The following is a 14,594-nucleotide window of genomic DNA, read 5'->3' on the forward strand; positions in this document are numbered from 1 at the left end:
TGTAAATTCATATTTAGCACAGGAGACTGTATAACATCCGAGTTCCTGTCAGTCTGAGCTCCAAGTCCATGGTCACAGCTGTTTACATTCTAGGATGCATTCATTTCAGGATCTGTCTTCCTCAAGTTTCAGAGTAGGATGACGCAGCCTCTCTTCAGAAAGTGGGGCAGTCCCTACTATCATTGCTGCTCTACAGTGAGAACAAGGTCCTGAAGAGACCCTCAAAAGGGCTTATGATCTTCCTGATGGAAATGACTAGTGATGGTGAAGAGGAGGTTCTATTAGAGGTCTAGGCCTATTGTATTTATGAAGAAGTCCTAGGGCTCCCTGACTAGGACCCCCCAGATGACAGGATGGTTTGGCAGTGACCAAAAAGTCCATCATTAAATAAGCCAGTCTCTTGCCCTTTCCCAGCTTCTGTAGTCTCTTCTTTATTTGACAAACCTGGACATTCTACCAACTGTTACAGTGTTGAATGTTATTTGTTGTATCCAAACTGATATTAGGTTTGTGGGGTCTGGCCTCAAGTTGGGAAGAAAATAGTTAAGTCCAAAATTTGTTTTTCACTTTTAAAAGATTCTTTCTTTCTTTCTTCTTCACATAGAAGCAGAGACAGTGTGGGGTAAAACCGTAACACTAAAGTTTCTAGAAGAAAATTTAAATATTAATGCTAAGAAAATAATAATACTTAGCTGTGTTTTGAAACGTGTCTTCTTAATAGTATAGAAAGTATCATTCATATCATTCAAAGACAACTTTATGATGGATGTCTTGTTAACAACCAGAATGCCTTCCTGTGTACTTCTTTTATAGAAAATCTGTGCTAGTTTTTAACCTCCATGCCTCATCTTTTAGGTATGAAAACTGAGACCTAAGGAGGCAATATAATTTAACCAAAATATATATATATTGGAGGTAGCATCAAGCACTATGAGTTTCTCTGACACTTATCAATCCATCACAAGACCCAAATTGAGAAACTGGAGGCCTAATGTGTGTCTAGAGATTACCTGTGAAGTGGTATTTCCAGGTCATTTACTTTGAAATACTCTAGTGCCTTTTCCATATTTTTGTAATTCATGAATTTGGCTTCTATTACAAGGAAATGTCATGCTTACTCATAAGTCTGCCTCCTTAAGACGATTTATGGACTTATACCTTACTGCCACTCACTTCATAAGGATGCTTTGGCTTGGTATATTCAGCCTGACTGTCTCTCGATGGCCTTTGTTAATCAGTTCCCACCCTCCCTGTTTTTTCTTCCATTTGGGATTATAACAGTGTTTTATGGCATACTTTTTTTTTTAATGAGAGCCTTCTAGAAATGATCTCTTCTTGTTTCTTCATACAGTTCCTTATCAGCAGAATCCTTATAATCCCCGGAGCAGCTCCAATGTCATCCATTGCTACCGATGTGGAGACACCTGCAAAGGGGAAGTAGTTCGTGTCCACAATAACCACTTCCACATCAGATGCTTCACCTGTCAAGGTAGGGTTTTCTAAATTCCTTTCCAGACTCTAGGCCCTTGGACATACCACATGGACAGGAAGAACAAACAATGGAAATCCTTACAAAGGCCTAAAAGGACATTCCTTGTACTGGCTGTGAGAGTCCTCCCATAGCAGTGTGGAAAGAAAGTCAAAGTAAGGGAAATGTTTGGATGTACCAAACTGAAAGCTCCTGGTGACCTCAGAATGGTAATGCTGACCTGGAAGGAAAAAGCAATCCTGTAAGATGAGCTCACATCTGAAAAGAGTGCTGCTTCTACCTCTAGATCACCTTGAAAGTTAATAAAATTTTATGTTCTCTTGGCTAACATTCAATATGGTCCTGAGCTGATCTATGACCACGGGGCAATCTCCAAAGGTCAAGTGTGACACGGGAGAAGATATATGTTGACTTTTGTAAATGTTGTCATTTGGGAACACATCTCTGTTAGACTCCTCTGATTATTATAGCTTACCTGTGGCTAATTTGGAGAAACACAATCCAGCTGAGCTAGGAGTTCCTAAGAAGGATAACTGGTAGCAGGAAGAGGCTGTCAACCAAAAGAGCCTTGACAGTTCTTTGGGCCAAGCAGGTCCACATTCCCTCCCCAGTGTCCCCAACATTCACGTCTTCATCTCCATTTTTTGATCTCTTCTTCCAAGCTCCCTGTTCTACCAAGCAGATTCTGAGATCAGATTGCCCTGTGGATTTAGGAAGCATTTGACCCAAAATTCACAGCTTCCACCTAATGTTTCTGCATTTGTCCCTGTGAAATTTAATTAGCATTTTATGTGTGTCTTTCCCCACCACTGCTCATTACTAGAGCCAGGTCTTCCTTATGTCCAGTTACATAGCAGCTCTTTAAATTGGGCCTTCCATCACATGGTTTCAATTTATTTCATCATCCAGGAGCCTGGATCTGTTCGCATTTGTTACAAACTGTCTTTCTTAAAGTATAATGGTAGAAATGCTCACAGTTCTCAAAGCCTAGATAGTATAACCAAGACTACCTTTCTGCTAGTGATAAAATGTTTGATAGTAGAGCCAGCAAGATAGTTTGCCTGGGAGAGTGCATGCTTTGCCATGCACACAACCCAGGTTCAATTCTGACCCCACCACACTAGAGGAAGCCTTGGTGTTATTGTGGCTTCCCTTCTCTCCCTCTGTCTCTCTCTTTCTCTTTCTACCTGAAAAAGTTGTACCCACGTGTTAAAGGCCTAGCAACAGCAAGAGAAAGAAAGAAAGAAAGAAAGAAAGAAAGAAAGAAAGAAAGAAAGAAAGGAAGGAAGGAAGGAAGGAAGGAAGGAAGGAAGAAAGAAAGAAAGAAAGAAAGAAAGAAAGAAAGAAAGAAAGAAAGAAAGAAAGAAAAAGAAAGAAAGAAAGGAAGGAAGGAAGGGAGGGAAGGGGAGAGAAAAAAAAACCGATAGTGAATTAGCAAGGCACTTCACACTATTAATGTATATAAAATGTAAGGTCAAAAGAAACTTCTAAGTTTTCATTTTTATAACTATTTCCAACCTCAGCTTATGTCTCTAAGATTGACTTCCCCCTGCCAAGGAGAAATAGCCTAGACTTCTTTGCTCAAGATAGAACTGGGTTCTGTCCTAAGTAAATAAATGCATATTTCTTTTCTCTCATTCATCTATGGAAGCATGTTTGAGATGTTTCAACTAGTATGATTTGAACTTTGCCTTAAGGATTGACAAACCCCTCCAATGCAAGAGTATCTTGGTGATTGAGCAATTTTATGTTCCCAGGAATTCAGACAAGATAAAGGATAAAGACAATGAAACAGTGGCAAGAGGTTTGAGCTATGACTCTTAAGTACAGCCTTTTAAAAATAATAATAATAATAATAATTTTTATTAATTATTTAAGAGATTTTTACAAGATGATAAAATGATAGGAGTATAATTTTATGCCATACCCAAAGTCCTGTGCCCCCACAACTTCAAAGTCCTGTGCCCCCACAACTTCAAAGTCCTGTGCCCCCACAACTTCATAACCACCATAATTCTCACAAAATCTGACAGTTTTGTTACTTTTTTTTCAAGTTGATATGCTTAAATTATCTCTGCCCTACATACAAGAGAAACTGCTGGGTGAACGATTTTATTACTAGTGATATAACAGTGGTTTACAAAATAATCAAATTTTCAGGACCAAGCAGTGGTGTACCCTGTAGAAAATCCACGCTACTATGGACAGGGACCCTGGTTCAAGCCCCTCGTGCCAGCAGGGGAAAAGCTTCATGAGCAGAGGAATGATGCTCCAGGTATCTCTCCTCTCCATCTTTCTCTCCCTCTCTCTTTCTCTTACAAGCTGCCAAAAAGAGGAAAAACATGGTCACATGAGTGGTGGGGTCCTCATGCAGGCATCAAGCCCCAACAATAACCCTGGTGGCAATAGTAATAATAATAATAACAATAAGTTTTAAGAAGTATAGCTTCATACTTGTTCTTGTGTGTATGTGTGCACAGGCAGTATGGTATGTAAGTCACAGAATCTGACACTAAAGTTCTGTGCCCCTCATTCTAATTATATTCTTATGTACATTTTGCTTATGTCAGAAATAGAATAGTTTAAAACAATCTTTAATTTAGCTCATGGTTCTCTGGGCTGGCTGAGCAGTTATAGCCTAGGCTGCCTCAGCATCTCTCTTCTGGCCTCCTTGTGTTACCATGATGGTCAACTGGCCAAGGTTGGCAGGCTGTTGGCCTAAGTGACTCCATATGGCTTCCCATCCTCCCGCAGGCTGGCCAGGGGTTGATTTGTATGGTCTCAGAGTTCCAAATGCAACAAGAGAGCAGGAAACAGCTTGTGTCATACTTATTATTATTTCTTTGGCCAAAATAAATCATATGGCCACTTTGGATCCAAGAAGTAAATGCCATGTAGGGAGACCCATAGCAGCATATTTTGAAGATGTAACTACAGAAAAGGACAGACTTAAACAATTTACCATGGAGAGGTTATTGAATTTCTTTTAATGGAGGACCTTAAAGGGGAAAAATGAACTATTTTTCTGACTAATTTCAGTGTTTACTTGCTTAGAGGGAAAACAAATAGGAGGATTGTATTTCCAGGAGTAAACCAGAAAAGAGATCAGTTACCTTCCCATTTGAACAATCTAAAATTGCTGTGACTTTATTTTACAACTCCTTTACACTGCACTATTGTACTGACATGAAAGGAAGGGTACATCAGAGGTGTAAAACAAAAATGAAAGTATAAATTCTGATGTGACTGCCAATACCAGATTTAATCCTGATGGCATATGCTCACCCAAACCTTGGTGACCTTGAGCTTCTACTTTGACATCTGTATCAATCAAAGAGAACAGGAAGCCAAGCCTAGAGCTGTTCAAGAGAGAACTGAAGTCAAAACCTCATGAAATTATAAAACAAAAAAATATATAGGAGGGGGTCAGTCAGTGGTGCAGCGGGTTGAGTGTTCATGTTGCGAACTGCGGGGACCGGCATAGGGATTCCGAGTTCAAATTCTAGACTCCGCACCTGCAGGGGGGTTGCTTCACAGGTGGTGAAGTGGGTCTGCGGGTGTCTATCTTTCTGTCATCCTCTCTGTCTTTCCTCCCTTTCGATTGCTTTCTGTCATATCTGGCAGCAGCGATAGCAATGACAACAATAATGATAACTACAACAACAAGGGCAACAAAAGGAAAAAAAAAGGCTTCCAGGAGCAGTGAATTCCTGGTGCAGGCACCAAACCCCAGCAATAACCCTGGAGGGAAAAAGAAAAAGAAAAAGAAAGAAAGAAAGAAAGAAAGAAAGAAAGAAAGAAAGAAAGAAAGAAAGAAAAAGAAAGAGGAGAAAAGAAAGGAGTAAGGTTTATGATCTTGAGTTAAGCAAAATATTTTTGATATGATACCAAAGGCACCAACAACACAGGAAAAATAGTCAATAAATAGACATCATCTAAAATTAAAAATTTTTGTGCTTCAAACTATACCATCAAACATCCAGAGAACTGGTCCAGTCAGTAGAAGGCACACTTTGCTTGAGTGAAGCTCCAGGTTCAAGTTCCTATACCACATGTTATCAGAGTGGTACCCTGATATCTCTCTCTCTCTCTCTCTCTTTCCTCTCTCTCTCATAAAATACATAAATAAATATTCCAAAATATACCATTCAGAATGTGAAAACTTCACAAAATTAGCTCAAGAGAAATTAAAATATACATATATTCACCCAAAAATTTATATGCTAATGTTTATAGCAGTGTTATTTATATGACCAAAAGTGAGAACAGTCCAGATAGCCACCAGCCAGTGTACATAAATAAAATGTGCTCTATCCATATAGTAAAGTATTATTTCTCAGAAGGAAATAGAACTCTGATATACATTCTACCTAGATGAATCTTAAAAACACAAATGACCCATGAATGTAGGATTCTCAATTTCATTAATAACCAGAAAAATAGAATTTAAAATCACAATAAGATATACTTTCATTTCCAACCTGGTGATTAGTTGATATAAGAAATTAGAAACCAGGGCTGGGTGGTGATACCAGCCCTGATACCAGCTTGATTGAGCACACGCATCATAATGTGCAAGTGCCTGAGTTTAAGCCCCTGGTCCCCACCTACAATAGGGAAGTTTTACTAGTGGTTAAGTAGTGCTGCAGGTGTCTCTCTTTCTTCCTGTCTATCTCTTCTCCCCTTTCAATTTCTCTCTGTCATATCAAATAAATAAATAACTGTAGAAAGAAAGGAAGGGGGAATCGAGCGGTAGTGCAGTTTAATCGAGGGTTAAGCGCAGGTGGCACCAAGTGCAAGGACCAGCGTAAGGATCCCAGGTCAAGCCCCCACTCCCCACCTGCAGAGGAGTCTCTTCACAAGCGGTGAAGCAGGTCTGTTGGTGTCTGTCTTTCTCTCCCCCTCTGTCTTCCCCTCCCCTCCTCATTTCTCTCTGTCCTATCCAACAACAGCAGTATCAACAACAACAATAATAACTACAATGATAAAACAACAAGAGCAACAAAAGGGAATGAATGAATTAAAAATAAAAACATTAAAAAGAAAGGAAGGAAGGAAGGAAGGAAGGAAGGAAGGAAGGAAGGAAGGAAGGAAGGAAAGTTAGAGGCCAAGCTAGCCAAATAAGGATCTATATTTACCTCCTTCCACAGTATCAGCAAAGCTACACCAAACATGAAACAGTGTGCACAGAAATGGACCCGAAACCCAGATAACAACAAGGGACAAAAATATCACCATCGAGGCAGTAAGGGCACAGAGAAAGACTGGGGTACTGAACTTTAATCTTGGGAATGGGGGTGGGGGGAGCAAGGTATATCAAATGCCTGTACCCCAGCCCTATTATGATCCAATATTTAAAATATTGCACTAGGAGTCAAGGAATCATATAGCATAAACTGAGTGGAAGTCATGACATCAGTCTTTGTGATAACTTCTGTGAGCTTTCTGGACACCAGATTAGAATTCACTGTCCATTCTATCAGACCCTGGAGTCAGATTCCTGGAGAAACACTCCATCTACTCACAGAAAACCTTAGCTGAAGACTTAGAGACATTTGTCAAGACTACTAACTCTTGGGTGTAGTGTGTCAACATATTTCGAAGAGGTGTGAAACTATGCTTCTAAAATATATGTAGTTTTGTAAATAAATCAGTATTATCTCAAAAAATTAATAAATTTTAAAAAGAAACCAGGTGTTACCAGATATTAACAATTGTATGGATTTGTGAGAATTATCAATGGGAATGTAAATAGGGGAAAATTCTTTGGAAAATAGGCATCATCTTACAAATACTTTATTTCTAAAAAGAAAAGAAATATTATTATAAGCAGGCCATATATCCTTCAGTGGTGGAATAGACCAATAGTGATGTAACCAGATGGCAAAGCAGTAAAATTGAATAAAGTTCAGTAATAATAAATAAAATGCAGTAACATGAGTCCATTTAAATGAATGAAGCTCAAAAGCACAAAACTGAATGAAGTTAGCACAGAAAAATAAATTCCATATGACTCCATCAGTCTAAATCTGAAAGCAGGCAATATTAAGCAGTGCATTGTTTGTGGGTATATCATAGGTGATTAAACAATGAGTAAACCTGATAAAAATGTAGGTGAATGTGGAAGTGAACTGTTTTGAGAGAGAGTTGCACATGTTTCTATTTCATACAAATTCCATATGAAAAATGTATTCCACAATTTAAGTGCTTAAAGTAATGAGTTAGAACACTCTCAGGGGCATTTCTAACTCCTGGATTTTGAAATTTCATTAAAAACTCAATCTGGTGTGAAAAGTTCAAAATCAGCATAATTGTGTGGCAGAATACTGGACTCTCACACCTGGATGCTTCTTCACCCTACTCATTTTGCACTTCTCAGGGCTCCAGAGAAGTGAGACAAATTTTTCAAAGCCACACATTACCTGAATGGTAGAAAAGGAGCGTGGACAAAGGTCTGTATTGCAAGACCTTCTTTGAGGCATCACAGGACAGTGAGCATTCTTTTCAAATTCTTTGGAAGCAGTTAGAACTTGTCATATTCTGTCTCATTATCAAACCATATGTTCTGCTTTAAAAAAAAAAATTCAATAGACTTTGTTTTCCCTCAAAATGATAACAATCCCAGGTGTGTTAATTCCATATCAACTTCATCCCGGAGACCCTTTCCTGTTATTTAAATGGGGCCCCTGCTTGACAGCAAATACATCTTGTGGTAGTGGTCCGGTCTGCCTCTCGTCCTCATCTGCCTTCCTCAATGTAATTCCAGGAACCCCTGAGATTTTTATCAACTTTGACATCCTTTCTACCAAAAACTTCCTCCTCCGTCTCCTTGGGGGGAAAGAAGGAACTGACTGTTCCAAGTTTTCTTGTGGCCTCCTGATGTGCTCCTCTGGGAGAGGTGACTGGGGAGTGGAACTGGCTGTGGAAACAAAGGAGAAAAAGAAAGGGAAAAAACAGGGCCTGTTTCCAATGAGGTCGGAGGCTACAGCCTAGCTAATTCCACAGCCACTGAGTCGATTGATCCGCCACCTGCACAGCTCAGAACAGCCTGTACTCTCGCCTCCAGACCAAGCATTGTTTGAGGTGATGGGTTTTCATGAAGCCTAGTGGAAAATGAACCCTTCACCCCTTACCTCAAAAACTCCACCTCCACCCAAACACCCTGCCAGTCAGCAGGGCTGGTAGTCTCCAGGGACTTCCAATCAGCTCTGCCTCTCACTTGATTAATAATCAGGGTTTGTGAGTGGGATCATCCCATACTCATCTTTGTCTTTCTGACTTAACTCACTTAACATAATTTCTTCTAGCTCCATCCAAGATGGGTCAGAGAAGGTGGGTTCATTGTTCTTAATAGCTTTATAGTATTCCATTGTGTATATATACCACAGCTTTCTCAGCCACTCATCTGTTGTTGGGCACCTGGGTTGCTTCCAGGTTTTAGCTATTATGAATTGTGCTGCTATGAACATAGGTGTGTGCACATATCTTTTTGGTTGGGTGTTATGGAGTTCTTGGGGAATATCCCTAGGAGAGGAATTACTGGATCACATGGAAGGTCCATGTCTAGCCTTGTTAGAGTTCTCCAGACTGCTCTCCACAGAGGTTGGACCAACTTAAATTCCCACCAGCAGTGCAGAAGGATTCCTTTGTCCTCACAGCCTCTGCAGCATTTGTTGCTGCTGTCCTTTTTGATGTATGCCATTCTCATAGGGGTGAGGTGGTATCTCAATGTTGCCTTTATTTGTATTTCTCTGATAGTCAGTGACCTGGAGCAGTTTTTCATATGTTTGTTAGCCTTTTGGATCTCCTCTGAGGTGAATATTCTGTTCATATCCTCTGCCCATTTTTGGATGGGGTCATTTGCTTCTTTGTTGCTAAGTTTGCTGAGCTCTTTGTATATTTTGGTTATTAGACTCTTGTCTGATGTATGGCTACCATGATGCCAGCCAGACTTCCCTGGACAGATGACCCCACCGATGTGTCCTGGAGCTCTGCTTTCTCAGAGTCCTGTCCCATTAGGGAAAGAGAGAGACAGGCTGAGAGTACAGATCAACCTGTCAACGCCCATGTTCAGCGGGGAAGCAATTACAGAAGCCAGATCTTCCACCTTCTGCACCCCATAATGACCCTGGGTTCATACTCCTATGGGGTTAAAGAATAGGAAAGCTTAAGGAGAGGGGACAGGATACAGAAATCTGATGGTGGGAATTGTACCGTTCTTATCCTATGGTCTTGTCAGTGTTTACATTTTATAAATTAATTAAAAAAAGAATCGGGGTTTGAGCAGTGGTGAACCTGGTAGATCTCACACATTAAACTGTACAAGGACCCACGGTTGAGCCCCTGATCCCCACTTGTAGGAGGGGAGTTTCACAAGCATCAAAACAGTGCTGCAAATCTCTCTCTCTCTCTTCTCTCTCTCTTTTTAGTTATTTTCCCCTTCTCTCTCAGTGTCTATCTCTATTCTAAATAAATATAGTACTAGAGGAGAAGGAGGAGGAGGAGAAGGAGAGAGAGAAGGGGCCGGGATCTTGCTCACCCAATACAGTGCACACTTTACTGCATTGCAGGACTTGGGTTCAAGCCCACAGCACCTTCTGAAAGTCCCATGTATGACAAATACTGTGATATCTCTTTTACTATCTTTATATCTCTCCCTCTTTCCCACTATATATCTTAATTTTTTAATGGGTCTGTCCAGAGGGGTGGAATCCTGTAGGCACAAAACTCTGACATGCCAACAGGTAATGATGATGATGATAAATAGCACATCAAGCAGTGATAGAGAAATAAATAATGTGGAGAGCTGGGTGGTAGCGCAGTGGGTTAAGCACACATGGCACAAAGCACAAGGACCAGCTAAGGAGCCTGGTTCGAGCCCCCGGCTCCCCACCTACAGGGGGGTCACTTCACAAGTGGTGAAGCTGGTCTGCAGGTATCTATCTTTCTCACTCCCTCTGTCTTACCCTCCTCTCTCGATTTCTCTCTGTCCTATCCAACAATGATGACATCAATAAAAACAATAATAATAAGCACAACAACGATAAAACAACAAGGGCAATAAAAGGGTAAAAAAAGAAATAAATAAGTAGATAGATAGATAGATGATAGATAGATAGATAGATAGATAGATAGATAGATAGATAGATAGATAGATATACTGACAGACCGACAGATGGACAGACATAGAGGTAAATAAAATGTTTAGGCACATGATAAGTCCTGAAGGAAGCCCTCTTCCTCCTGTTCTAACAGGATGTCAGTGTTCAAAGAAAAGATCAGACTATTTCTTTTCCTTTTATAACTTAGCTCTGATATATGGCAGTGCCTGTGATCAAACCTGGTACTTGGTACATGCAAGGCCTGTGCTCTGCCATTGTGTATCTCCCCAGTACCTCAAGCTCTTTCTTACCAGCATCTTCATCTTCTTTTCTCTCTTTTTCTCTCTCTCTTTCTTTCTTTCTTTCTTTCTTACTTTCTTTCTTTCTTTCTTTCTTTTTATTAGTGATTTAATAATGACTGACAAGATTGTAAGATAAGAGGGATACAATTCCATACAATTCCCACCAACCAGAGTTCTGTATCCCATCCCCTCCATTGGAAGCTTCCCTATTTTTTTTTTATCCCTTTGGAAGTATGTTCCAAAATTATTTATGGGGTGCAGAAGGTGGAAGGTCTGGCTTCTATCATTGCTTCTCCACTGAACAGCGATTTTGGCAGGTTGGTCCATTACCCCCCCCCCCATATCCAGCCTGTCTCTACCTTTCCCTAGTGGGGTAGAGCTCTGGGGAGGTGGGGTTTCAGGACACATTGGTGAGGTTATCTGCCCAGGGGAGTCAGGATGGTCATCTGCAACTTGGTGGCTGAAAAAGCAATAAGATATATAAAGCAGGACAAACTGTTTGATAATCAGGAACCTGAAGGTAAGAATAGAGCAGATGGAACTGAGGATCTTTGTGTGGGAAGAAGCTAGAAAGTCTATTTTAGGTATATTCCAAGAGGTTCATGTCTTTAGTAATTTTTTCCTGAGCTCAATAGTTAACATGCAGGTGAGATAATCTTCATTTTCTAAGTGAACAGAGATCCCAGACAAGAAATACCCAGACAGACAGGGGCAGTGCCCAGAGCCCAAGAGGTCTGAGTCCCAAACCTCTCTATCTCCCACTATACTATGCCATGTGTCACCTCCATGTAACATCAGAACTGGTCTCTTCCTGACCCTATAAGCCTGCCTGTCTCCTGCAGAGTAGACAAACACTTGTGAAATATTTCTGGCATTCACCTGGGAGTCCTCCCACCCCACTTTTAACATTGCCACCTCTCTAGAATAACTTTCTCCTATTGGAGATGAAGTAGTATGGACCAGGCTGCTATTGCCAGCTTCAGGCAAGACCCTCATACTGAGGGGTTTGGAAAGTGCATCTTGGTTTCCCCACCATGGATTATATTTGAGAGAGCTAACCATGTCCTGGGAGGCTAATGTGGAAACTCAGGGAGTCTGTATTTCTGTGTAAAAAGGAGCTGGAACTCTCTGCTGTGCTAGTTCATGTTGCCCAGACCACCTGCTCCTCTCCTACATGTACTAGGGGGAGGGGTTGTAGGGACTGGGCAAGATCTCTCCGGCCTACCTTTGGTTGCCAACCAGCCCCCAGCCAGCTCAGCCACCCTTGCTTTCACGGAATCCACACACTGGCTTCCAGTGACCCTGAGAATGACTCCAGCACTCAGAAGTCACTTTGTTTCTTTTCTTCTCTTTATCATTTTACTGGGGAGTAGGGAAGTTAATGGTTTATAGTACATTTGTTGACACAGGTAGACATTGCTTCTTTCTACTCTGCCCATAATGGTTGATTCTTTTTTTTTTTTTTTTTTTTTTGTTTTACCTAATTTTTTACTAGTGGATTCCAATACAATTGTTGGCACATGAGTACAATTTCCCATGTCCCTTTGATAGGTGTCTGAAAAACATTCTCAGCCTCAACTTAGGTCCCTTTCCTCCATCATGCACCAGGACCCCTCAGCCCCCCACCCCCACACACACACCTCAGCCCCCTCCCTTCCTCTCCTTCTCCAGAGTTCTTTCCTTTAGTGCAATGAATCGCACCCAGTGCCTGGGCTTCTCCACTCTGAACCAAATTATTTCAGAGGGAGAGAAAGGCACCACAGCTCTACACCTTCCTCCAGTGTGTTAGAGCCAGACTAAAACCTGGGTCGTGTGCATGACAAAGCAGGCATACTGTTCAGGTAAGCTATCTTTCCGACCTTGATGGCTGATTTTATAATTTCACTCTCCGGGGGAAAGCTCACTGTGCATATTTCTGAGTCCTTTGCAGGTAAAGAGTCCCATGTAATTCAGTTGTTCAGGCACCTGGCCATTATAGCTACTTTCTCTTCAATACCTGCCCCACAAACCTCAATATTGTCCACAAAGATATCCCAAAAAATCTATGAAATACCTTTTAAAAAGCAGTGTTGCCTCTCATGTCAAAGGCCATCGATGTAACTGACCTTTTTTTTTTTTGCTTGTTTGTTTTTAAAACGTTTTAATTAGCAAGGGGGAGAACCAGAGCATCACTCTGGCATATACAGAGTTGGAGATCAAACTTCGTACCTCATACTTGTAAGTCTTGTACTCACTCTACCACTACACAACCTCACGGGGCAACAAGTGGCCATTTCACAGCTGAGTGATGGGCAATCATGATCTTCTCTCTATTTGCGTATATGTTGAGGTTTATCAAAATACGTTTGTCTTAGATGGATGAAATAGCTCAGCTGAGAGAGTGTCTACTTTGCCATGCACACAACCCAGGTTCGAGCCCCACCCAGCGCACCTCGTGGATATAGCTTTGGTGTTACAGTATCTCTCCCTCTCTCTATTTCTCTATCTCACTTTGTCTCTATCTGAAAAAAAAAAGTCAACCTAGAATGGTGAACTCACACATGTAACAGGCCCTGGAGATGACAAGAAAAAATGATTTCAAATGAAATTCACTAATTTTAGTGAAGCAAAAAAATAATAATAATAATTTTAAATGTTTTAAAGGAACCAGAAGGTATCTCACTAGATAGGGTACATGCATTTCCTGGGTTTGACATGCATTTCCTGGGTTTGACATGCATTTCCTGGGTTTGAGCCCTGGCCCCAGAATACCTGACTCAGGTCCAAGCATCTGCATTTCCAGAAACCTTCCTCCTCCATGTGACTTGGAAGTAAGTGATCTCCATCCATACTTTAGGGAACACTACCTCAGAACCCTCCTACACACAGACCCAGTCTCTGGTGCTGGTCACTCGTAACCAAGTCAGACACCAGTGTCCCCCAGTGACAAAGGGCATCTTTGTCCCTTTGTCCACCAGTCTTACCTTTGCCCCCTTCCCTGGACTCAGTCTCTCTTTGCCTCCCGCCTTGTCTCCGTAGTGTGTGGCTGTGCCCTGGCCCAGTCAGGCTTCTTCTTCAAGAACCAGGAGTACATCTGCACCCAGGACTACCAGCAGCTCTATGGCACCCGTTGTGACAGTTGCCGCGACTTTATCACAGGCGAGGTCATCTCTGCTTTGGGCCGCACCTACCACCCCAAGTGCTTCGTGTGCAGCCTGTGCAGGTGAGCAGAGCCCCTGGGGACTGGGAACACCTGACCTGTCCCAGGCAGTCACAGCCTTTATACTGGATGCTTGGATTTCTAGAATCTCAGGAAGGGGAGGTCTAATGAGCCAGCAATCTTCAAACCTTTCAGCAGTGAAATAATTGTCAAAGACAACCTAATGGAGACAGTCATTCAGATGTTCAGTAGAATTCATTTATTCATCCAGCCCTGAAGACTTGAGCTTTGGCTCCTGGAACCCCAAATTCATTTGGAATTTAGAACAGTAGGGAACAAATGAAGTTTCTGTCAAGCCCCATGGAAATGAAGTGACTCCCCAAAGTCATGCCATATCCCCTGCCTAGGAGTTAGTGTCTGGGCCATGGTGAGGACCCTCTGGCACCAGTGCTCTCCTCCATTGGCCTTCATTGCTGTGAGGGCAGGGCACCAAGTCTCAGATTAGCTCAGAGCCCATCTCATAACTTCACAGACTTCAGGAGAGGGGCCAGACACATCCTGGG

The 14,594-nt window shown here is 41.6% G+C and overlaps 1 protein-coding gene across 10 annotated transcripts in view; it reads left to right on the forward strand.

Moving 5' to 3' along the window:
- Nucleotides 1-14,594, forward strand: part of ABLIM3 (actin binding LIM protein family member 3) — a 154,221-nt gene that overhangs the window by 61,220 nt on the left and 78,407 nt on the right. For all 10 annotated transcript variants that reach the window (XM_060180788.1, XM_060180819.1, XM_060180824.1 and 7 more), the window contains exons 3-4: nucleotides 1,352-1,489; nucleotides 13,911-14,094. In XM_060180788.1, the coding sequence (XP_060036771.1) occupies nucleotides 1,352-1,489; nucleotides 13,911-14,094 (322 nt within the window). The remainder of the gene's footprint in view (nucleotides 1-1,351; nucleotides 1,490-13,910; nucleotides 14,095-14,594) is intronic.

The sequence above is a fragment of the Erinaceus europaeus genome, chromosome 2 (assembly GCF_950295315.1).
Source record: "Erinaceus europaeus chromosome 2, mEriEur2.1, whole genome shotgun sequence".
Taxonomy (NCBI): domain Eukaryota; kingdom Metazoa; phylum Chordata; class Mammalia; order Eulipotyphla; family Erinaceidae; genus Erinaceus; species Erinaceus europaeus.